This window comes from Chrysemys picta, chromosome 9 (genome assembly GCF_011386835.1).
Source record: "Chrysemys picta bellii isolate R12L10 chromosome 9, ASM1138683v2, whole genome shotgun sequence".
Classification (NCBI taxonomy): Eukaryota; Metazoa; Chordata; order Testudines; family Emydidae; genus Chrysemys; species Chrysemys picta.
Genome location: NC_088799.1, coordinates 27,425,676 through 27,451,592, shown reverse-complemented (window position 1 = coordinate 27,451,592; position 25,917 = coordinate 27,425,676). Strand labels below are relative to the sequence as shown.

General features: G+C 45.0%; 1 protein-coding gene and 1 long non-coding RNA gene across 5 annotated transcripts in view; one reads left to right on the top strand and one right to left on the bottom strand.

Annotated features, from left to right (window-relative positions):
• Positions 1-15,436, top strand: part of LOC135973668 (uncharacterized) — a 19,679-nt gene extending 4,243 nt beyond the window's left edge. Inside the window, exons 1-5 of one of the 3 annotated variants that reach the window (XR_010590619.1) lie at positions 6,873-7,044; positions 7,767-7,881; positions 8,348-8,462; positions 9,739-9,839; positions 10,899-11,195. This is a non-coding gene — a long non-coding RNA (uncharacterized LOC135973668). Of the gene's footprint in view, positions 1-6,872; positions 7,882-8,344; positions 8,463-9,738; positions 9,840-10,898 lie in introns of those variants that run through there. The other 2 variants (XR_010590617.1, XR_010590618.1) reach the window with 2 other exon arrangements.
• Positions 12,390-25,917, bottom strand: CLRN1 (clarin 1). 2 transcript variants are annotated; one of them, XM_005286920.4, is made up of 3 exons: positions 25,505-25,917; positions 13,999-14,178; positions 12,390-12,709 (listed from the first exon to the last, which is right to left on the bottom strand). In XM_005286920.4, exons 1-3 carry the CDS (start codon positions 25,755-25,757, stop codon positions 12,390-12,392), a joined length of 753 nt encoding a protein of 250 aa, XP_005286977.1. In that variant the 5' UTR covers positions 25,758-25,917. The 2 variants fall into 2 exon arrangements, with proteins under 2 accessions (XP_005286977.1, XP_023958329.1); XM_024102561.3 differs by having other exon boundaries at positions 12,390-12,658.

Below are 25,917 nucleotides of genomic sequence, written 5' to 3'. Positions count from 1 at the left end.
ACCATTCAAAGTGCTATTGAGCACGTCATACCCACTTAGAAACATTAGGTGAAATATTAGGTTTTGTTGTGAAGTTGAGCATCGTCCATTAGCTTGGAGTTTTTAATGAAGAATAACGTTATTGCTTCACTAAATGTGCTTTCTAGTTATCTCTTCCTTATAAAAGGCCAGTATAGATGTCCCCAGCAAAGTTCAGAACATGTTTTGCTCCACTGAAATGGATGGTTAGTAACATTTACTTGATACTGGTAGTTATGATATATTCAGACACATAGAAAGGAATGGGAGAGCTCACCTATGTGTAGTATCACCACCCTTTAGGCCAGATTCTGATCCTCTGGGCAAAGCCCAAGTATGGAAAAAACCTATGGAGAGACATGGACTCCTTTACCTCAACCCAGTATCCAGCCACTCCTTGCTCACTACTTGAGTGCACCTCCACTCAAGGATTTTAGGCTAGTGGATCCATGTAGTTTCTGGGGTTGCCACCCACACCCTAGAGAAAGTTCAGGTTTGAAGTAGTGCTTTGTGACACATGGGGCTCATGAAATGTCCTGCTCTGCTTATCCAGGGCTCCCTCCTCACCCTCCACTGTTAGAACCTGCAGGTCTGAAACCTGGGATTATAGGGATTCTGGGCCACTGACACCTCCACATTACCTCAGGAGACTTAGGGCAGGCTCCTAAGGGAGGACCCTGGAGGCTGGGCTTGGCGGGAAGTACCGCCCAGCAGGACCTGAGTGGCGGCCCCTGACAGCCTCCTTTTTGGCCGATACCAGTACTTAAACCAGGAAGCAATAGAGGGCAGCTGTCGGAGCAAACACACAGACTGCCTGCCTGTCTCTGCTCTAGACCATGCTTGTGATAGACTCTGGCTTCTGTCCCCGGTTTGTCCTCAACTTTGCTGTTCAATTGCTGTCTGTAACCTGGTGCCTGACCCCGATTTCCTGGTAACCTTATCCTATCTGCCTCCTGTTACCTGACTCTCGCTTCACTCTCTAGCCTGTCTCGGGGTATGTCTATGCAGCAGAGAAAAACCTGAGGCTGGCCCATGCCAGCCGACTCGGGTTCATGGGGCTCAGGCTGTGGAGCTGTTTCATTACTGTGTAGACTTCTGGGGTCAGGCTGGAACCCAAGTTCTGGGACCTTCCCACCTCGCAGGGTCCAAGACCCTGGGCTCCAGCTTGAGCCCAGATATCTACACAGCAATGAAACAGCCCCATGAGCCTCAGTTGGCTGGCAGGGGCCAAGCCTGGGTGTCTAGCTGCTGTGTAGCTGTACTCTTGCACTCTGACCCACCAGTAACCTGATCATGCCTGCCTCCTGATGTCTGACTCTCAGTTTGCCCTCTGGCTTGTCTCAGACTCTGACCTCCCGATACCCAAGTGCTGCTTTGACCACTGCCCTCATCCCAGTTGTGACACCAACCACCCTCATGTTCAGTGGAACTGTATTAGTCCTACATTTCAAACTTTGGTTTCCAAATGGTTAAGTGGGTTCTGCTGATTCACTGAGACAGGTGTCTCATCACTCACCTAGATATAGGGGATGCAGTTGTTTAGAAAGGAAGAATCTAGGGTGTGGGCTGAACAATCCTGAGGTAGGAGCTCTCCTGGGGGATGGCATGAGCTGAACTTTCTTATGTTAGTAAGGCAACAGTGTTTGGGCTTTGTTTTGAACATATTATGAAAGGCACCTGCTCACACAGCTCTATGTGTCAACTGAACTGCACATGTTGTTCTTCAAGCAGAACCTGCAAACTCTAGGAGTCAAAAGATTCTGAAAAAATCATTTACCGTCCTAAACCTAAATATAAACAGGAATTATATTTCAGTGTGTGCGTGTCTGGGTGGGTGTATTTAAAGTGTTTTTACACTTTGGTCCAGATTTTGTCCTCATTTACACTGGTGTAAATCCAGAGTAATTCCATTGAAGGCAGTGGAGTTATTCTAGATATACGAGTGTAGTTGAGCAAGATTTAGCCCAGTATTTGTATAATTTTTAAAAAATATTGTCACATTAAAAGAAAATGTACCAAAACCATTTTATAGGAGCAATGATATATATTGTACATCACCACACAGCCAAGGTGTGTGGGGATTTTGCATAATTGCTGCCCCCGCCTCCCTCAGTATATGTTGTTTAGAGAATTTCAGGCGCAACATGTTTCTTTATTCTAAAAAAATCCCCATCCTGCTATACATTTTTCAATTTGCCTGCCTTGAATTGTTTGAATACTAATATTAGCACTAAAATAATACATTCCATCTGTAGATAGATCTTAAAGTGCTTTACAAAGAAGGCTGCGTCATTGTCGCCATCTTCAAGATGGAGAGGTTATATGACCTATCCAAGGTCACTTATTGAGCCAATGGCAGGTCTTCTGACTCCAGGTCTAGTGTTCTAAAGGCAGCATCGTCCAATGGGTAGAAGGGAAAAATTATTTAGATGTAGCAGGCTAATGAAAGTCATTACATTTTTGTGTGTCAATCACATCCTTAAATTGGGTGCCTAAAAAAAGTTCAGCTCAGTTCACAAAATCATTGAAACTGAGATAGCAGAGATCTATTAGGTCATCTTGTCCATGTATATAGCCATGGTATGTATTAATTTTGAATACATATGTTTCAATATGAAGCTTACATCATAGAAATTTTGCAGCTAAGAAGCTGCAGAGTTAATTCCTAGGCAGGTGGATTATTAGGGGTAATAAATAAACCCTGGCTAGTGAAGTCAGAACTACTTTAACATTAACAGATGCCAGGAGCAATGAATTAGTGTTTTAAGGGTTTTTCATAATGTCTGCAGCAGTGAAATGTAAAGAGGAATCTGTTTTCCCCACCTTGTACCATCTGTTATTTATAACAATCAGTAATAGCTAAGTTGTTCCTGTTAGTTACAGGAGCAAATTAGTTTTATTTTTAATTGTTTCTCCCCTCACGTGGTAGGTATTTTATATGAGAATAAGAACTGTAATCACTTGGAAGATAAATGGAAAGTTAGAACTTTTCCCTGTATCATGATACTTGGAATAAATCACCTTTTGTTATATAGGGAAACAAGTCATAAATCACTCAGTGGGTAACCTTTCATTAAAAGTGTGCTTCAGTTACTAGAAAACATGTCATTTAGGAAGAATGCCTGCTATTATGATTAATCCATATGGTTTTATAATCCCTGGTTAGCACTTCTTTGCCCAGTGTATTTACTGGACTATACTCTCTATGCAGAACACCTCATTGATTTCTGTGGGGAGTTTGGATTAAAAATTGACAGCACAAGCCAATCCAGTGTGTGTAATTCCAATATGCTATATGCAACAGTGATTGGTATGGTTTAGATCTCATCTTTTCCATAAGTGGCTCTTCATTGCTGTCCTTCAACTTCTGGGCTTTCTCCTTGTCTGCAGGGGTGAGAGACATAGAGTTTAGGCACAGATCTAGTGGCCCAGGGAAAGGGGCTGAGTCAGAGTACAAAAGAGAACTAGATAAATTCATGGTGGTTAAGTCCATTAATGGCTATTAGCCAGGATGGGTAAGGAATGGTGTCCCTAGCCGCTGCTGGTCAGAGGGTGGAGATGGATGGCAGGAGAGAGATCACTTGATCATTACCTGTTAGGTTCACTCCCTCTGGGACACCTGGCATTGGTCACTGTCGGCAGACAGGATACTGGGCTGGATGGACCTTTGGTCTGACCCAGTATGGGCATTCTTATGTTCAGTAAGTGGGATATTCTTTCAATTCACGTGAAGGGGCTGGTTGTCTGAGACCCTAACTGGGAAGCCTAATACTGGTCAGTTTTAATGTAGATGATAGGGACAGAAAATAGGTTTTGCATTGTTTCTGTTATAGTTAGGGTATGTCTACACAGCAAAAGTTGTGTGTATAGGCTAGTCTACCTGAGCAAGCTTCAATCCAGCTAGTGTGGGTAATAGCAGTCAAGTCAGCAGAGTGAGAGCTTCAGAGCAAGCTAACAAGCCAAGAACCTAAGGTCCATGCTGGGCTTGTACTACTAGCTCTGAAGCCTGAGCTAGCTCAGATGGGCTAGCCCATGCACAGCTTTTGCTGTGTTGACATTCCCTTAGTCACACAAAGGACCCTCTTCTGCTTTCACCCTTTCAGAGGTGCAGAAGGGGGAAGTGGTCTTTCCCCCCCCTTGCATCCCCATGCAAGAGCTAGGCCCAGTTGCTCTCTTCTGAGTTCAGGGACTGCTTCCTGTTGGCATCCGAGGCATTCTAGTCACTCCAAAGAAGGTGGGGAGGAGATGGGGGCTATGGCTCTGCTCCTCTCTTTACGCTGGCCTATGGAGTTGGCTAGCTAAAGAAGAGAGGTTATAGCAGGGGTCGGCAACCTTTCAGAAGTGGTGTGCTGAGTCTTCACTTATTCACTTTAACTTAAGGTTTCACGTGCCGGTAATACATTTTAACATTTTTTAGAAGGTCTCTCTCTATACGTCTATATTATATAACTAAACTATTGTTGTATGTAAAGTAAACAAGGTTTTCAAAATATTTAAGAAGCTTCATTTAAAATTAAATTAAAATGCTGATCTTACGCCGCCAGCCCACTCAGCCCACTGCCGGCCTGGGGTTCCATTCACTTAATTCGGCAGCGGGCTGAGCGGGGCCTGCAGGACCCCGGCTGGCAAAGAGCTGGCAGCTGGGACCCCAGACCAGCAACGGGCTGAGCGGGGCCGATGACTGGGACCCCAGACGGGGGTGCAGTTGGGAATGTGTGTGTGGGGGTGCAGGAGCTCCCGTTTGGTGCTCAGGGTGTGGGTGGGGATGTGGGTGTGTGTGCAAGAGTCAGGGCATGGGATGTGGGGGGGCTGGGTATGTGTGGGGGTGCAGGAGTCAGAATGGGGGCTGGAGGTATGTGAGGGGGTGCAGGGGTCAGGGCAGAGGGCTGGGTGTGTGGGGAGGGTGCAGGGGTCAGGGCAGAAGGCTGTGTGTGTGTGTGTGAGGTTTCAGGGGGTCAGGGCAGAGGGCTGGAGGGGATATGCCCTGTCCCCACCTCTTCTCCCAGGGCCCCGTCCCCACCTCTTCTCTGCCTCCTCCCCGGAGCAGTGAGCACGCTGTGGCTCTGCTCTCCCTCCCCCTTGCAAGGGCGATCAGCTGATCGGCGGCAGGGAGAGGGAAGGGGAGGGGCAGGAAAGCACCATGCTGGGGGAAGAAGTGGGGGAGGGGGAAGCTTGGCTGCCGGCAAGACCAAGCTTCTGCCTCCTGCCCCCGCAGGAGAGAACGGTGGGCGGGGGGGGGGGGGTGATGAGTGGGGCCGGGACCCCGGCAGGCGGCAGCGTGCCATTAAAAATCAGCTTGCGTGCTATCTTTGGCACGCATGCCGCAGGTTGCCAACCCCTGGGTTATAGTATGTTGCACCTTCTTCTGCTCCAGTGGTAGCTGTGAGTCCTCAGAAAATCAGGTGTTTCAGTTTGGGCAGCCAAAATTAGTTGAATGCATCTGAAAATGTTATAATTGTCTAGGGCTACCATATGTCCAGATTTCCCCAGACATGTCCGGCTTTTCGGTCTATAAATAGCCGTCCGGGGGGGATTTTTAAAAATCTAAAAATGTCCGGGATTTCCCCCCGGTCGGCTATTTATAGATAGAAAAGCAGCGGCCAAGTGCTGCTGGGCACCCAAAGCCCCTTCCCAGCTCCCCCCATCCCCGGCAGCCGTACCACGCTCTCCGGCCCGCAGCTGTCTTCCCCCTCCTCCCCTTCCCTGAATGCTCCGCCCACCTGCTCCTCCCCCTCCCCTGCTTCCCGCAAATCAGATCTTTGCGGGAAGTCTGAAAAGAAGCAGGGGCAAGCGGGAGGCAGCAGCAGGTAAGCTGGGGCGTGGGGGGGCGCGAGGAGGAGAGCTCCGGGGAAGCGCGGCCTTGGCCGAGCGGCTCCCTCCGGCCCGGGCCAAGCAGCGCCCGGCTGCCCCAGCGGCTCTGGCCCAGCTCGGGCCCCAGCACCCCCAGCCCGGACCCGGCCCGGCTCGGGCCCCACCAGCACCGGCCCGGCTCGGGCCCCACCACCCCCAGCCCGGCTCGGGCCCCAGCACCCCCAGCCCGGACCCGGCCCGGCTCGGGCCCCAGCAGCGCCGGCCCGGACCTGGCCCGGCTCGGGCCCCGGCACCCCCGGCCGAGCACCTCTGGCCCGGCCCCAAGCCCCGCAACCCCGGCCGGAGCGCAGCCCGATTCCTGGGCTCTTTAAAGCCGGCCCTGGTCAGGGGACAGGGAGGGGGGGTTGGATGGGTCGGGAGTTTGGGGGGGGTCTGTCAGGGGGGCAAAGGTGTGGAGAGGGGTTGGGACAGTCAGGGACAGGGAGCGGGGGTTTAGATGGGTCTGGGGGGGCTGTCAGGGGGGCAGGGGTGTGGAGAGGGGTTGGGACAGTCAGGGACAGGGAGCAGGGGGGGTTAGATGGGTTTGGGGTTCTGGGGGGGCTGTCGGGGGAAGGGGTGTGGAGAGGGGTCAAGGCAGGCAGGTAGCAGAGGGGGTTGGATGGGTCAGGAGTTCTGGGGGTCCTGTCGGGGGCGGGGAGCAGTTGGATAGGGCATGGGAGTCCCCGGGGGGCTGTCTGGGGGCGGGGGTGTGAATATGGGGTGGGGGTGTGGATAAGGGTCGGGGCAGTCAGGGGACAGGTAGGGTCGTAGGGCGTTCTCAGGAGGGGGCAGTCAGGGGACAAGAAGCAGGGCGGTTTAGATAAGCGGTGGGGTCCTAGGGGGCAGTTAGTGGCAGGGGTCCCAGGAGTGGGCAGTCAGGGGACAAGGAGTGGGGGGGGTTGGGGGGTCTGAGGGGGACAATCAGGGGGTGGGAAGTGGGAGCGAGTGGATGGGGGTGGGGCAGGGGTGGGGCTAGAGTGGGGCTCCCCCCCCGTGTCCTCTTTTTTGCTTGTGGAAATACGGTAACCCTATAATTGTCCCTCTTCTTCCTCATTAGCACCTAGTGTTGCTGGTTGCCAGCAGGTCCCAGTACACATGTACTGCAGCCACTGTTGAGGGAAGATTCCTCTCTGTCATGCTCTCCCGTTTGCCTTTTAACTTCCTTCTTTCTTACCTGTAAGTGTCAGGTCAAATTGCAAAGGTTTCCTATCACAGGCAGCACTTCCATGGGGAAGGAGGAATTCTTGCTTGGGGGTGCAACACAGCTCCCCTGACTCTGAATGTTCTCAGCACTGACTGGCCCATGTGCAGTTAGCATTCTTTCCACAGTTTCTGTGGAAATGTCAACACTGCTGCCCCAGCAGGGAAATGGCTTTTCACCTCCAGGCTTTCACAGAGGGCCATAGTGATTAGAAAATGAATCATTTTATAAAGATAATACTTTGCATTTCCATAGCAACTTTCTTCCCAAGATCTCAAAGCACTTTACCCAGATAAGTGAATGACATGGGAAGGTGTTGTGTACTCCAGGAATATGACACACTTGATTCTCCTTTAAATCTATTAGCCTGAGACATATTTAAATTGATTTTACTTCTCTAACTTCACAGAAGATGGCTAGTCTGCAAGTTCTACCCTCCCCCACCATCCGCATCTATCAATGGTTATAATCTGTGATTAAAGACTTAAGCAGGATAATGTGAAAACATAACAGATTTATTAGACAACAAGATTTAAACAACAAGGACCCCAAACATATACAGAACAAATAATAATAGTTTGATTGTTAATAATGATGTTGTTGACATGAATTCCAGAGTCCCAAAACCCTTACACAATAGGGGAAACTGAGGGACAATAAAAGGCAATCACAGTACTATCTCTCTCGCTGATCCAAGGGAGGAACCCTGTCGTGACAAGACAATGATGACCGGTTCCCTGGACTGGAACTGGAACTCAGGAACACAGGAACAGAAGCCGGAACACAGAATTCTGGAACAGGTGATCGCTCAGGTAAGTGGACAATGTCCTCTTCTTCCTCTACCTTCTGTTCTTGAAGGCATCGTCCTGTGTGTGGTATGCGGACTCTTCTTTCTTAGATGTGTAACTGTTGCATGCAGGTAAGTCTTGAAGCTGGAAGCTAGATGGAACCTGAAATCACTAACAAGTCCTGGTTGGGCTGGGCTCTAGCTCTTGGCTGCTTGTGTAGAAGACTGAGTGCCATTCTGAAGGACAGCCCAGAGTAACGGTTATGCTACCCTTAAATAATCTGTAGTTGCTGGGCAGACTAGGCTGTTACATGACTTAACCTTTTCCCGCTCTAATTTGAAAAAGGCAAAAAGGGTGCTAAACTCTCCATGAAGGAGGGTGTTCAAGATGGAGACCTAGTTGTTGTTTCAATAAATTCAAGATGGCGAATGGGGAAACCATAACAAACAGATTTTAACCTAACACTTTTACTTCAATTTTACACCAGCAGAACTCCACTGACTTCACTGCAGTTACTCCTGACTGTTGTGAGAGGAAAATCAGGGCTACAGCATATGAAAATGCCATCCTCCACAGTGGGCACTGATGAGGAGCTAAGATCTTGAGTATGTCTTGGAGTTAATACTACAGAGTTTGGTCTGCCAGAGAGCTGGATGTTGATGGGACATAACATTACAACCTCATTCCCATGCAGGCAAATATGATGATGATGTTGAAACCTTTTAAAATATTTTCTTTATTTCCCCCATGCCCACCATACAATTGCTTCATGCTTTCTGATCACAAAATATGTGACTATCAAAATTACATAGGGCAGAGTTCCCAATCTGAATCCTAGTGGTTTGCAGAGCACTTGCTGGTGGTCCATAACAAGAAAGAGCTGGTCACATGAGGCTGGATCTCACCTTTGCTTTCAACTGCTAAAACACATGAATAGTTTCTAAGTAAACAATTGCTGTGATTGCAAAGGGGATGAGGATGATGTATGATCATGACTGAGAATGGTTTTGGTCTTCACAACTGTGAATAGGAGAGGTGGTGGTCCCTGGAGCACTCTCTTTAAGTGGTTCACCTTCTGAGAATGTTTGGGAATGTGACAGGATATATTAAGCCCAGAGGCCCCCTGCTGGAGCCCTTACAGTCCTACACATGCCGTCCCAGAAAGGAGCAGTAGAGAAGTCCTCCAGGCTGCCTACCGTGGCTGTGGGGGAAGTAGCCAATCAGAAGGAGGCTGCAGGGAGCAGCCAATCCAGGCCCAGCAGGGCCATATAAAAGCAGTTGCAGGGCTCACTTGAGTAAGTCAGTTGCTCCCTGGAGCTGGAGGAGCATAAATGGTGTTCTGGCTGCAGGAGGTATAGGAGCATGGACAGAGCAGTTGCAGGCAGGGACTGGGGAAGAAAGAAGGTGCTCCTGACTGGCTACTGGGACTGAATACAAGATTTCACCGGTAAGGGTGAAGCGGTCGTGAAGGTGCTGGGGCTGTGGGAAAGTGGTCCAGGCAATGCAGTTTAGTTAAAGGGATGCTGTGGCTGGCAACTATTTGTAGGGGCCTTGGGCTAGGACCTGGAGTAGTGGGCAGACCAGTCCCCTCATTAGCCACTGTAGAAGTGGCTGGAATACTGAACTGTGCTAAAATCTCAGAAGGGGAAGTGAACTGGTAAGTGGCCCAGCTGGAGAGCTAGGATCAGAAAGACCCAGAGTGGGCGAAGAGTCTCCAGAGAGGAAGCCCTGGGGGCATGGCCCCATACCAGGGTCGAGGGACATTTGAAGGCTATGGGACTGATAAGGACTGAACCCAGGGAGGGCTATAGGAAGAGATGTACCATGATGGGGCCCTACTGGATTCTTTACCTCAAAGGGGTTTGCTTGTGTTTCACACAGACTGTGTGTGACTTAGCAAGAAGGTTGAATCACCGAACACCCACCTGAACTGAGAAAAAAGCAGGTTCACGTAGCAGTTGACCAGGGAGCTTTCTCATGAGGTGAGTGTACCCCATTACAGGGAACCTCAGTGATAGAGGATCTCTGGTTCCAAGTAGCTAAAATGTATTGAAAATATTGACTTTTTTTTACTGACCACTTTTTGTTTTGTTCTTTATTTTACAAATATGGGTCCTGCTCCTGCAGCAGGATCTACTATGGAGCCCCCTTCGTGCAAAGCTCTCTTAAAAATATACAAAACAAACTTATTTGTATTTTTGATCCATTACACTAAAATTTCAAAGATAGTGCAAAAAATTGTAAAGTAGATAGTCTTTATAACACACACAAACAAAACAGAACATTCTTTTTCACTTACTGTATTTCCTCATCAACAATCCTATTAAAATGATTTACAGTTTATCTGTACACTTACTAATTGTTCATATCAAAAATATTTCTTGGTTGTGGCATACTACAGTGTGCATTACATCTAATTAAAATTCCAATTTATATGATATGCTTTAGGAGGCAATGGGGCATAGTGGATGGGGCTCTGGGGTAGGAGGCAGGAGACCTGCATTGTATTCCATGCTCTGCCACTGACTGCCTCTGTTAGCTTGGGCAAGTCACTGCTCTCCTCCCCCTCTATGCCTCTATTTCCCCTCATACCCTTTGACTCTCCTTCAGTTTAGAAAGTAAAGTCATCAGGACAGAGAATCTCTTACTATGGGTGAAACCCTTGAGATGTTGAAGTCAGTGGGAGTTTTGCTATTGACTTCAGAAGGGCCAGGATTTCATCCTGTATGTGTTCAAATAATAATTAATTTGTCCCCTTCCCCAACCAAGCAACAGGTTTTCTTTTCTATTTCTGCCCTCTATGGTCTTCTGGGATTGTCAGTAATATCTAGATGTGGTACCTGTGAAATATGTGTGGGTTTAAGTTGTCTGCTATCTTCCTCTATTGTTATTTACCAGCATCACTGAGAACAAGTGAGTTTAAAAAAAAAATGGAGCTTCTGCACTAACTAATTAAAAAAAAATCACCTGCTGTTCAAACTCTTGTATTGCAAAAATCCTTTGTCTGGTTAACCTCTCTCTCTTTCTTTTCTTTTTTTAAGTGGGGGCAGCAGACAACACATGAGGAAACAGGAGGCAGAAAGGAGACTTCTTTCTGAGCAATTTAGGAGGGATGGAGGCATATAATGTTATAGGACAGTCTCTTTTATGGACTCAATAGTGCAAGGTACTCAGCAAGCCTGGGAGGTGCTGAATACTCAACTCCCACTGGACCCTAAAATATGGAAAAAGAAGAACAGGAGTACTTGTGGCACCTTAGAGACTAACAAATTTATTAGAGCACCTTAGTCTCTAAGGTGCCACAAGTACTCCTGTTCTTCTTTTTGCGGATACAGACTAACACGGCTGCTACTCTGAAACCTAAAATATGGAGCACTTGTAACTATTAAGGCACAGCAATCAATTGGGTATGCAGCCTTCTAGTTTGGTTACATATTCTGTAGATTTCCACCCCCCCCTTCTGTTTGGAATAACCGCCCCTGCCCCCGAGCATGTTTTTGAGCATTACTCATGGTCATTGTACTTGAGAGAGAGAATTCATCTCCTTATTTTGCAGGTGGGGGCCCTACATTTGTTACTTAAGCTACAACAATACATTCTGTTTTCTTTCATTTGGGGTTTGCAGCTTTATGGTGCAATCACCACTCTTCATTTGTTGGCCGGAGTGGAATTCTTAGTCCAGTCTTGATACATACATAAAACAGTAGTAGTAGTCATTCCAATACACCACTGGATATAGGCAAATGCTGTACTGCTGGTGGAAATGTTTGCCTATATGTTTGTCTTCCTCCGTTATTAAAGTACATAGGGCCCAGATCACTGTTATACGTTATTTCTCTCATCATCCCATTAAAACAAATGGAATTACTGTCATAAGGTACTCATAGACTTTAAGGTCAGAAGGGACCATTATGATCATCTGGTCTGACCCCCTGCATGCTGCAGGCCATAAAACCGTCCCTACCCCTTCCCTGGACTCTGCTGCTGAAGTCCCCAATCCTGTTATTAGTGACTTCAATCAGCAGAGACCCTCCTGCTAGAGATCCCTGCCCCATGCTGCGGAGGAAGGCGAAAAACCTCCAGAGGCTCAGCCAATCTGCCCTGGAGGAAAATTCCTTCCCGACCCCAAATATGGCGATCAGTAAGACCCCGAGCATATAGGCAAGAGTCTCCATCCTGACCCCTTTTAGCCATTATGCTATTTACCTACCATTGCTTGGTTTTCCTTGACTACTATGTTTTACCATTAAACCATTCCCTCCATAAACTTATCTAACTTAATCTTAAAACCAGACAGGTCCCTCACCCTCACCGTACTAAGTGATGGGAGTAAGGATATCTTGATCTAGTCCTAATGAGGACCATGCATACTATGCCTTTATTGTATTTACTGTGGTGACATTTATTTTAGATCTCTTCTTGATTTTAATATCTTTCAAATTAATCATGTAAAACCAGATATTTTTGGTCATTGTTGAAAGTGGCTGAGATTAACCCTTTTGCTTGAAATGTTATTAAAAATCGACATCAGGCTAGTACATGAGATCAGCTGCTCCAGTAGTTGTTGTCTCTGACTCTTTAGATTTTGAAAAAGGAAATTCAAATCCAGCAAGCCGTATTAGCAAAACATTCAGAAAGTGCACCAAGGAGCAAACCAGGATGATCCAGAATGAATCCTGAAATTGTTCATTGTGAGTTTTAAAGATGAAACTTCCCTCTTTGTAATTTGCAATTTTCTCAGAGAGGTGGTGAATTTTCACTTCTGAAGAAAATAGTATCATGATGAGACAACTGCAAGAACCTGAAATAGAACAAGAAACATCACTGCTCCAAGAATTTCCCAACAACAAATCTTTATGAACGACATAAAAATAACCAAAAAGTAAAATGCCATTTTCATTACATTTCAATATATATTTTATGGTCACTTAACTGACTCCTTCCCAGGGGCTTCTTTTTCAGGACCTGATCCAATGGCCATCAAAGTCAATGGGATTCTTTCCATTGACTCCAGTGAATTTTGGATTAGGACCTAAATAGCCAACCATACCAAGTGTTATGTCTAGTATAAGGTCTCAATCCAGCAAAGCACATATGCAAGTGCTTAACTTGACTATTAAGCATATTAATAGTCCAACTGACGTTAATAGGACTGCCCAGGTGCTTAAAGGTAAGTATGTAGTTAAATACTTTGCTGATCATGGTCTTAATGAGCAACATCCCTTAGCACAATTGCACCTTTTTCTCTCCAGCTAAACTAATAGTAAAAATTTACTGTAGTTTAGAGTCTAATATGCCTCATTCTCTTGACATGAAATCTACTGCCACTTGCAGTAGATTTCATGTCCCCAATGGGCTTCTTCAAATAGGATGCTTTCCAATTGCAACCCTTACAAAATGTGAAATGTTGGCAATGAATCTGCCCCTTGCAAAGAAAGGCCGTGGGCCTGATTTTGATCTCATGCTGATGTCAGTCAGGAGTAATCCCAGTGAAGTCAGTGGTGTTGAGATAAGAATCAGGCCTATGGTTCTCGCTAATAAGACAGAGCCCTTTTCTCCCCACAGTTACACCAGTGAAATTCCACTGACTTCAGTGAAGTTATGTGACTTACATCAATTAAAGGAATGGGAGAGTCAAACCCAAGGATTCCCAGGTGGTTTCCCCAACAAATAAAAAAAAAAAACAAGTTTTTTGGTGTCCCAATTTGCCGATTCATCAAAAACAAAACATTCCGTTGAGATGGTTCGAGTTTGACAAATAGAACCTTGCCTGCTAGGTAAGTTTTGAAACCCTACCTACAAATCCAGCCAGTTTGCCTGCCTGACTCTTTGGGACCTGTCTGGTAGGGTGCTGGGGAACCCAGGCTTCCAAGGTCTGTGGTGCAGACTCACTAGTGGTCATGCTTCCTCCCCTGTTATGGAGAATTTTGGGGTTTGTTCAGAATCAGAACTGAACCAAAATTTAAAATAGCACAATCCTCCAAAATGGAATACCTTTCTCCACCCAGCTATAGTTCGCAGATTCAATGCAGCTACAGTTCTCAGTACAGCATCATGTTTTATTAAATAGATCACTCATCTTAAGTCATTAAATATGAATAAGTGACTAATTTAAATGCAGAACTATACTAAAGTACTTACATGAAATGAAGCTCCAAAGATATAACCCTACTGGACCATGCAGAGTTTCATAGGGATTGCCAAATGCATTGTACATGAAGAAACCTGTTCCCACCAGAGCAAAGACTATCAGTACTGTACAGAAGAGAATGACACTTACATGGATACTTGCAGGGATAATTTTGAGCAAATCTGGAAAAACTAAAAACAAAATAGAACAAAAAATTACAACAAACATTAGACAAAATTATTATTTTAAAAATCTGGGCAGGGATTTTGTGCTGCTCTGTGCTTATTGTTTTAAATTGTGCTCCTCAGAACTCAATGAAAAAGGAAAAGGAAGTCATCAAATTTAATTCTAAAGGATGTTTAAAGAGAAGCACATTGTGGAATTCAGAAGTGCAAATTGGCCAAAAGAGAGAGACTAGCTTTGTGGGAAACCTCATCTCACCTTCTTGATCACATCTAACTACATGTATTAATAATTACTACCCTTTCTGTGCCCGGAGAGTAACTCTAAACTTTACCTTTTGATGGCCAAGCTTTTAAGAGCATTCTGTCTGAGCCAGCCTTATTTGTGTTGAGCTTTTAAAGAAGGTAAATTTCACATATTTGAATTTTTAAATGCTAAAAATATGCCCTGAATCAGCGTACTAAATGTTCACTCCCTACTCCCAAATGTTATTAGAACAAAGTAAGTGCTTCAACATCTGTAAGTATTCCTTCTGTTACGCAGTGCCTAAGGAAGAAATAAAATGCAGATTAGAGTACAACATTGCAACTCCCTGGAAGTCTGTACTGATGTAAACAGTGGTGCAAATTAGATGTTGGGCATAAGCTGGTCAAGAAACAGATCCTGCTGCAAAGTAATGTAACTGGCACCCTAGTGGCATTAAGTTTTTAATATCTGTTAAGTTAGCCTGTCATAAAACTGGAAGAATGCAGTGGTAAATCAGATCCAGTTTGCACAGGTCTAAATAAGGACACAAGGTGCAAGAGAGAGGAAAACCAGGTCCAAGGGTGGGGATAAAGAGTGTAACTTGCACATGAAGCTGGTGGGGAGAAGGTGCCAAGAATACTACTGTAAACATAGGCGTGCGCAGCATATTGCATTAGGGTGTGCACGCAGGGAGCCCTACCCTAGCCCCGCCCCTGCCCTGCCCCCATCCGCTTGCTCCTACTGACTGCCCCCCTCAGAACTCCCAACCCCCCCTGCTCCTTGTCCCCTGACTACCCCCTCCTGGGACCCCTGCCCCTAATTAAGCCTCCCTGCTCCTTGTCCCCTGACTGCCCTGACCCTTATCCACACCCCCGCCCCCAGACAGACCCCCGGGATTCCCACGCCTATCCAACCGCTCCCTGCCCCCTGACAAGACCCCCAGAACTCCTGACCCATACAACCCTCCCCCTGCTCCCTGCCTGCCCCAACCCCTCTCCACACCCCTGCCTCCTGACAGGGCCCCCCCAGAACTCCTGACTCATCCAACTCCCCCCCCAGCTCCTTGTCCCCTGACCATCGCCTCCAGAGACCCCCCCCACTAACTGCCCCCCCCCAGGACCCTCCTTGCTCCCTGTCCCCTGACTGCCCTGACCCCTATCCACCCCCCGCCCCCTGATAGACCCTGGGACTCCCATGCCCCATCCAACCCCCCCTGCTCCCTGACTGCCCACTCCAGAGACCCCCCCACCCTTAACCACCCCCCTGGGATCCCACCCCCTATCCAATCCACCCTGCTCTCTATCCCCTGACTGCCCCCACCCCTTATCCAAACCCCCCCCCCCCCGCCCTGGACCGCTTACCATGAGGGTCCTAGCAGCATGTTCTGCTCCACACAGAGCCAGACACGCTGCCCCGCATATGGGTGGCAGGTTTGTAGAAATTTTGGTGGTGCCCAGAACCCGCCTCCCCACCTGCCTAAGGCTCTGGGAGGGAGTTTGGGTGGGGGGAGGAGGTCTGGGTGCAGGTCCTGTGCTGGGGATTAAGGTGCAGGAGGGGTGCAGGCTCTGAGATGGAGTTTGGGTGGGGGAGGGAGTCTGGGGTGCAGGCTCTGGGATGGAGTTTGGGTGCAGGCTCCAGGGTGGGGCAGGGTATGGGTGTGCAGGAGGGGGTGAGGGGTGCAGGCTCTGGGACAGAGTTTGGGTGCAGGCTCTGGGTTGGGGGTGGGGGCATAGGAGGGGGTGTGTGAGAAGGGGAGGGCGTGCACGCTCTGGGAGGGAGTTTGGGGATAGGGGGTGCAGGGGTGAGGGCTGTGGGGCTGAGGATGAGGGGTTCATGATGCAGGAGGGGGATCAGGGCTGGGGCAGAGGATTAGGGTGCGGGGGGATGAGGGCTGGGGTTGAGGGGTTTGGGGCATTGGTGAGGCTCAGGGCTAGGGCAGAAGGGCAGGGTAAGGGCAGCCTGTCCTGCCATTAGGGGATGGGGGGGCACTAGGACCGTGGGGCAGCAGACAGCAGTTGCTGCCAGGAGCCACTCAGTGTAGGAATGTGCTGCTCCACCAGCAACACAAGCAGGCACTGGAGAGGCGTGTGCCGCTTTCCTCCAGGCAGGCGGGGCGGGGGGGGGGGGTAGACCCGCGGGGGGGGGGTCTTTCCTCCAGGCAGGCAGGGGCTGGGGGAGAGACCCAGTTCTAGATATTGGTGGAGCAGAGCCCCCAGCATGGCTCCAGAGGAGGAGGGAAGGCAGGGGAGGGGCCGGCGTCTTGCTGCGCCAGGAGAGTGGAGCCATTTGCCCACCCCTGCATTAGGGTGTGCCTGGACACACCTGGCACACCCCGTGCCCATGCCTATGACTGTAGATTGTCTGTCTCATTTGCCCATACCTTATCATGAGTGTAAATAGAGAAAGATAATGAAGAGATTGTCATTGCGCAAATATCCACTACAACCCTAGGAGTGATCGCAAGTCTGAGAGTGGGCAACAGTCATGAAAGAAAACAATGTATTTCAGGACCTAAAGGCTTACATTCTCAATAGATGGCCTTACAAGACAATGACACCAGAACACTTGCAACCATATAGACACATCTCACATGAACTGTACCGTGTTTTAAATGAATGGATTTTGAGAATTGACTGTCTTATTGTGCCTACACTTCTGAGTATGATTGATTCACATGGCACATGAAGGACATCTGGGGATGAGTCTAACCAAAAGACAACTGTGACGAGCCTTCTGGTGGCCAAGGATGGACAAGCAAGTTGAGGAAATAATGAAGAATTGCATGGGTTATGCTAGTAGAGATAAGTCACAGAAAACCTTCAGCATCCTTCTCATAGTAGTTGACTATCCAAGCTGTCCATGGGAGAAAATGGCTCTCAACATAATAGGACCATTTGAAGATCAGCATGTTATGCAAAGGTTTGCCATAGTAATGTTAGACTCATTCAAAGTGTCTGGAAGATACATTCACTGGAATGGTTACCACTTAATGAGTGATTAAGTTCATGTCATCAGTCTTCTTCCAAGAAGGATTTCCCAAGGAATTGGTATCTGACAATGGAATGCAATTGACCTCTGTTGAAATGCAACACTCCCTCACTTGCAATAGTATCAAGCACAAAACTGTTTGTTTATATCATCCTAGAGCTAATGGTCTAGTTGAGAGAATGAACATACTGGTGAAAGAATGTTTGCAACTTATCAGTTTGAAAGCTTTACTTGAAACACTGTTTGCTTACAGGACCACTCCCCACTCAACAACTGGAGTATCAACCTTTGAACTGTTCAGAGGACACCAGGCCAATACACAGCTTACTACCTGTCAGGCTCACATGTTCTTCCTTTTCAATTAAACCTTCCGATGAAACTATTTGTGAATGTGTTAAGAATAAACAGCAGAAATACAGACAGTATGTAGATGATAAAAAAGGTGCTAAACCTCACAAGTTTCAAATTGTAGATTGTGTGAAGCTACCACACAGAGTTAAAAAGGACATTCAAGATATTCATGTGCTTTGCAGATAGCAGAAAGCCAATGAGATTCTGCTGTGTTAATAGATAGAAAGAAATGGAACATTTCAAGATTGTCCACAGCTCATCAGCCAGCAGCTGAAGAATAGAGTGCTAATTTTCCACCTTGGACCAGAGAACATCAATGACACTACTATAGATTTGTCCATTATTATTATTGGGAAGAATTGCTCCACTGCTTGGTCTTGTTCCTGCCTTTCTAGGTATTAGGAGAAGCGTGAGACAAAGATTGGAAGACTTTGCTAGCAGACTCAAGTCATGGTTTGGAAACAACTGTTTAAAGTTTTACAATGGTTATTATTAAGGGAAAGGCTGAGTTGTATCTACCTAGATGCAGATAGCTACCCTAGTTTGTGTTTGTAAGTTGTTCCTAATTTGTTCCCGTGGCCTTGAAACCAGGAATTACAATTCCCAGGATGCACTGGGGAGGAAGAGAAGAAAGAGGAAAAAGGAAGACTGAGCTCTATGAAAGTGTGAGGGTAATAACGTTGCCTTTGCTGTTATCAAGGTTCCTGAATCTTCCTCAAAGAGGTTCAGTGCAAAATTGGTATTTCCTTGCTTTGCATTGGAGGAATATCACAGTTAACCAACTTCAGTCCCTTTTAAATAAAGTTTTTTGTTTATGGACTATAACAATGTACTGGAACAAATGCACTAGGTTTACATTAGAGAATCTCCCTTCATGAATTCTCCGAATGGCCTCCTGAAACGAGGAACTGACAAAAGATTAAGGGTATTTTATAAGATCAGAACACTTCCCCTGAGTTTTTTTTAAGTAAAACATTTAATGGAACATTTTGGGTCTGAAAACATAGTTCTGCATGTAAAAGAGGGAGAGAATTAAAGGAGAAGTAAAAGGAAACAGTGAAACCATAATTAAAAAAAAATAGGATGCCAAAATAAAGGAAGAAGGAACTGGTGGCAAAATAAGATGTATAGATATTGTGGGCCTTTTTCTGCTCTGACTCATGCTGATTTTACACCTCTAACCAGGGGTGAAAGTAACTTAAAGGACTTACTGGTACACCAGAGTCCAGAGCATGGGGGCGAGCCCTCATCCAGAATAGGCGGGGCCTCAACCAGAAAAGGCGTGGCCTTTAAATCCCCGGGCCCTTTAAATCGGCTCCCGGCTGCCGCTGCTACCCTCGGGCTCTGGCAGCGGGGCTCTGGCGGCGATTTAAAGGGCCAGGGGCTCTGCTGTGGTAGCGGGAACCCCGGGCCCTTTAAATCACTGCTGGAGCCCCCGGCCACCGCCGCTACCCTGGGGCTGTGACAGTGTGGCTCTGGCGGTGATTTAAAGGGCCAGGGCTCTGGCTGCTGCGGGGAGCCCCAGGTCCTTTAAATCGCCACCCGAGCCCTGGGGCTTCTGGCTGCCACTGTGACCCCAGGGCTCCGGCAGCGGGGCTCTGACTGTGATTTAAAGGGCCAGGGCTCCTCTGCAGTAGCGGTGGTGGGAGCCCCAGGCCCTTTAAATCGCCAGCCTGGGGAAGCTGCCCCCTGCCGATACGGTCAGCGGTGTACCAGCTCTTGCCGGTACACCGTCCCAGACCATACTGGCTTACTTTCACCTCTGCCTCTAACTCAATCAGTTTGGTCAGATTGCATCCTCTTATGGGTGAATTTTGGCCCATGGAGTCTGAAGGGAGGTTGTTGCTTTGCTACTTGTTACAAGGCACAGTAGTCTGTATGTAATAACTCATTAAGCAGCACTAACTTGGAAGTCTATATTTGTTTTTTAAAAATGGCCTCAATATTTTGGCTACAATTTGTTGCATGTGCAATTGTGCTCTTTGTCCTGACTATCTAAAGGCATCTACAAAGCAAGCAGTTACCCATCTAAATCCGTATAAACATGGGCACAATTATGCCTGCAGTTTTGCACCCATACTTAATTATTACTGAAGGATAAAAACTGTGCCTGCAAAACTGGAAACGATGTTGAGGCTTAGATAAAAACAAGGCATATTTTATCAGACACAGTATAAAATAAAATGTTAGGAATTATATATAGTTTTAGCATCTTTTGTATTAGGTCTTAGCTATTAGTTCAAATTATGACCATACCTACCCAGGTCAGGGTGGATAGTGAATCAGATTTTCTATAAGTAATTTTTAATCACTTATGTGTTTGGTGACAACAAATATTTTAGAACTAATCATAAAACAAACTTAACTGCTTCCGATCCACAGGGGCATGATTAAACTGGGGGTAATAACTCCTCAAATTGCCTTGCTGTGGTTATAACATGCTGAGAAAGAGCTAAGTAGGAGCCTCACATAAATTACTCTACCTTGTAAAATGTTTACCAGCAAACAGTTTTGCAGCCAGCAATGCAGTAAGCATAAAAAAGCAGGTAATGCAACATTTATATCTATGATTATATTAAAAGCAAATTAATTATATTTAAGCAAACATTTGTAAAATTTGCTCAGAGCATTGTTAAATGTAACCTTTAACATTGTCTAAAATTGTAATGATGCACTATAGCGAGTCCAGGCACTCAAATTCCCTATTCCTTGCCCATTACCCCCTCTCAGCCCACTGTGAGAAGAACACGTTAAAGCACTATTAAAAAGATCAGATAAAAACTCTACTTGTCTTGACTGGTGTTGATGGACAAAGGCATTATGTAGTTATGGTTTTCTATCAACTTCCCTTGATAGTCCCTGAGGGGTACAATCTCATCACTGTTTTTCTAATCCTGTGATGAAACGTGTCCAACTGCAGAATCAAATCTCATAAAGTCAGAGTTATTAACACAGGAATTCCTCAAATACCAGTTTATATATTTCCAGTACTTATCAAGAACTTTGCATTTAAAACTAGCCCATGTACCTAAAGTTCAGTTCAAACACTTATCACCATTAGTAGAATAGTTACAAAACTGCTGTTCATCAGCAACAAACAACCTCTCTGATAATGCTTCCACCACCACCAGGCAGGAGCCAAGCCTTTTCTACCTTCAAGACATCAGACTGCAGTTACTATTAATTCCTTACTATTTAGGGTGTGATTTTCAGAATGTGTGTGCATGCCCAAAGCTATGTACAGACGCTCCTCGACTTATGCAAGTGTTCCATTCCAGAACGCCTTGCGTAAGTCAAATTTTGTGTAAGTCGGGAACGTATACCAGACAATTACGCCAAAAAAAAAAAAAAAAAAGCTTATGGAACTTATGGAACTTTTTCCGTAAATCCGGATTTGCATGAGTCGGGTTTGCGTAACCCGGGGAGCGTCTGTATAGGATCGCATGCCTAATTTGCAAGAACATTTACCACAATTGCATGTATAAATCAGGTATTTGCAAATGCTGTTTCTGCTGCGAGCCACTAACTAGACATTTACACATCCGAATACCCAGGTTTCATGCCCTGTCCCAGTCACTGCACATGCATAGCTCTGAAAATGAGGCCCTTCATTGATTCTTTATATTATACATTTACTTTCTTACTAGCCAAAATAGTATTTACTAATCACAGTAGTATCAGTGTAAATGGTATACATTTTAGCACTATGCCAATTAAGTTAGCCATAAACTAGGGAAAACAAAGTCTTTAGTCCATGTGGACACACATTCTGTCACAAATAAGGTTCTCTGGAATTGTGTTTTTCAGCACTAGTGAATGTTTTGGGATAAAGTACAATACTGCATACTTAATAAGATCAATCTTTATTTTAAGTAAACATACAACTGCATTATATTGGCTGTTTCCCTTGACAGCTACATCTAGAATTTTAAAATTGTATAGGTGACATATCAGGAAAATTAAATTCAGCAGTGATGTTGTATTGAAAAAAATATATTTCTTCATTATAATGAATGAATTTGTGTGCTAGGTATGAATGCCAATGACCTTTAGAAAATGAACTGCCGACCCAGAAACTGATGAGAATCAGCCAGAGTAAATGAAGCAGAAGGCTTTTCCCAGCCTAACAGGGTTTGCTGGCAGACCAAATTCATTTTACAATTAAAAGAGATATAGTGGTCAGTAGGGAACATTTAATGGGAACAAACATAGAACTAAATCATTTAACCTATTTTCCAGACTGTTTCTTCTCAGATGTGTTACAGTGTACTTCAGTTCATTAAACTGTGGACACATATATCATACTACTTCCTGGGCCATTTATAATGACTTCCAGAGAGAATTTGTGTAGACTCTGTGTATTCCCACAGATATGGAGAATGTCAACTAATGTCTCTCAGTAATTGGGCTCTGTGCAGGTGAAATCCTTCCTTATGCACATATTAAGATACCTTATCATATTTAAACACAAAAGTCACATGCATTTGCTCTTTCAGCTAATTAAAAAATAGTCTGAGTTATTTGTAAAGGGAACATTAACTCCTCCGTCATCCACTCTCTGTGAAAGTTCACACAGACAAAAATGATTTAGTGACTGATTTTCCAAAGGGATGTCTTTATAAGATTTATGCTGTAACCTGGTTGCAGCAGGTCATCCTAGCAGGATTCTACAGTTTCAGATATAGATGTACACCTAGTGCCAGTAATCACTTTCTGGTATTCTCTTCTGAGGACGCTACAATGAAATATTCCTGGGCATGTAAATAGGATTTACAATGGGCTTGTAATACAAGGGGAAAATCTATTCAAATAACAATGCAATGCCACATATTTAATTTAGATAAAAGGAAGGCAACATATACTAGTGGTTCACTTAGGGAAATGAGAGCTAGGAGGCCTGACTCTCTACTGATTTGTTTTATGTTTTATGTTCTTGAATAAATCACTTAGACCCCAGTTCTGGAAAGCAGTGAAGTATATGCTTAAACTTTAAGTACATGGTTAAAGGCCCTTCCTCAGGAAAATGGGTGCATCCCTGAATCAGAATCCTGAATCTTTGTATCTCATTTTCTCCATCTGTAAAATTGGGATGATAATATTTGCTAGAGTTTCTTGTATTATTCTCAGCGCAGCCTCTTTTTTGCTTATGAAATATGTGCAAACATTGCAATTTCCTCATATTTATTCATTACTCAAATGTATTTGATGAATTTTTAAAGAATATTTTCCCATGAGGAATGATCATGTAGTTCACTGTGGACGGATTATCCAGTGCTCAATTTTTAACATTCCACACTGTGTTTAGCTGTGATTAGTTAGATACCTCACCAAGTATTGTTTCTGTTCATCGATTGGCTGTGCATGCATGCACTTCTGGGTGCAGTTACTTGTCGGTGTGAAGAATAACATTCTGGTGAATGCAACTTTGAAATTAATGTTTGGTGAATATTTATGGCAGTAAAGTTCGTTTGAATGAATGGTCCCAGAAAGCTCGTCCAAAGGGTATATCTCCAGTGCAAAATAAAAAGATGAGTTCTTAACTCAGGCCTTGGCTACACTCGCGGATTCACAGCGCTGCTGTGAAGTGCGAGTCTAGTCGCGCCGCCAGCACTGCGAGAGCTCTCTCGCAGCGCTGCAAGTACTCCACCTCTCCAAGGGGAATAACTTGCAGCGCTGCAGGCGCTGATTACACTGGCGCTTTACAGCGCTGCACTCGCTGCGCTCAGGGGTGTGTTTTTTCACACCCCTGAGCGCAGCAAGTGCAGCGCTGTGAATTGCCAGTGTAGCCAAGGCCTCACATTAGCTAACCCATGAGAGCTAATTCAGGTTAAAATAGCAGTAAAGGCACAGCAACTCGATTTTTAACTCGGGCTACCAGCTTGAGATAAAGCCTGTAGGGGGGTCAGGGGTTGAACACAAGTTGCTAATTTAAGCTAAAAAACAAGTTTCTGCATCTTTGTTGCTATTTTAATGCATGTTAGCTAACCCAAATTAGCTAATGTGAATTAAGAAAAACACCTTTGTCTTCCCTGCAAAATAAAAACAAAAACAAAAACAGCTCAAAGAGTGCAAGCATGACAAGGGAGCAAAATCATTTAAAATGGGAGTAGCTATTTATGGAAAATTTGTTGCAGTATTTTCCCAGCTCTAAACTCCACTTTAATAAAGCACTTTCAGATCCTTTGATTTATTATTATTATAAATCATTACAAACCTATTAAGAGCACATTCATAATTTCTCTTTGTATAGAAGCAGAAGTGATATCAGATTAGAAGTGACCAATTCAGAACAGACTAGTAAATCATTTTGGTAATGACTAGTTCCATGAACCCAGCCAGCCTAGGCTAGGAAAATGTATTATAACTATTTTGCTTTACAATCTGAGGACAATGCAAGTGTTCTAATAACTCAGGGCCTAGTTCTGCAACCCTTCCTCATGCTCAGTAGTCCCTATTTGAGTGAAAGTCAGTAGAACTACTTGTCTAAGTAAATTCTCCTCAGTGTAAGCATTGCAGAATCAGGCTCTCTGCTGGAACTTTTGCCAAAACTCATTAGTGCTTCACACATTCCCAAGCTGCTGGGGAGACAACCCCTCCTCCCCCCCAATCATGTGATTCCCAGCTTTGTCCTTAACAACTCCATTATCTTAATGAACATGAACTAAATCCAGTCAGTGCTCTGTTGTGCTATCTGCATTATCATTTGCTGTTCATGATATCTACAGATGAAATCTAATTCTTTGGGATTTAGTAGAATGCTCTGAAAATTCATCCCAAACTGTAACCTGCAGGGTAGAACATCAGCATATTGTGACAGCCGGGAAAGTAATAAAGAGAACTGTCATAAATAGACCCGTTATGGAAATTAGACATATCAAAGTTTAACAGTAAACTAAATGAATTTGGTCTACTACCTCTGCAAAAATAGTATATCGTAAATCTTTTCTGATGCATAATCTGGTAACCTTACTTCACCACAGATGATTCATGCAAGTAATTTACCAGTACTGTTTCAGAAGACTGCTTCCAAATTGTCTTTTGTAATAATACTTTCATGTGGCATATTGTGAGTTACATACATAAAACAAAGCTCCATTTGTTATTATCCATTTAATATGTTGCTATATATAAACTGTATGTTCACTTGATCAATTTATTCATCTTCTTATCCTTGAAGATGAACAGGTTATGAATATTGCATGTAAATCAAAACAATTTCTAACAATCTCCTTCCATTAAACTCTGTATCTGTCAAATACCCAATTCAATTTGCAGGTCAATTAATTGAACAGCTACTAGCATAAACCCAGTATGTTTTCCCAATTAATGCAGCAGATTGTTAGTTTTTGCTGCTATGTTCTTCAAAAGCAGTAAATGAGGCTTTGCACTGGCTTTCTAATAAGGCTGCTGTTACCTTACTGCTGTTGATTTCACAATAGAACATAAAATAGATAGACAACAAAATCATTCTTTCAAAGTAACAAAAAAGTAGGGGGACATAGCTATTTGTCGTAATAATCCATAACACAGGTGCATTGAAATTGTCACTAATATTGTAACTAATATTAGTAATAAGGTAGTTTAAATGTTAAGATGGACACACTTCAGAAACAAAACCATTTGATCGTAGAATATTTCGCACTTGTTAAAATTCCAAAGTAAATAAGAACACACTGAAGCATTTGTCTGCTCATTATCATGATAGTATGCACTAAGGTATTAAATAATTCAAATGGCATTGTTACTTACATGAAAATCGAAAAGGTCTCCCTCCTAGCCCACATTGTCTAACACGCTCCCCATAGAAAAGCCCATACTGTATTTCACCAATAAACTTCTCCAGTTCTGGTCCTGTAGCGTTGACAAGCAGAGCTCCAGTTTTGCACAGTATTGTTCCTTTGATCCATAATTGAGTTCCGACAGCTGCTGCAATGCCTAGAGCACAAGCAAAGCTTAACACCCCAGCTATGCAAAATATGACTTTCTTCTGTTGGGCTGGCATGGCAAAATCCTTTCTAGGGAAGGAACAAAACTTTTAATAAGAGAGCAAAACGATCTTCATCACATCAGCAAAGCGGACATACTATCCAACCCGAAAACTGCAATTTCAACTCAGTGATAGCCCATCCCCTCATAGTACTAGTATGCTGCTATAATGCTAA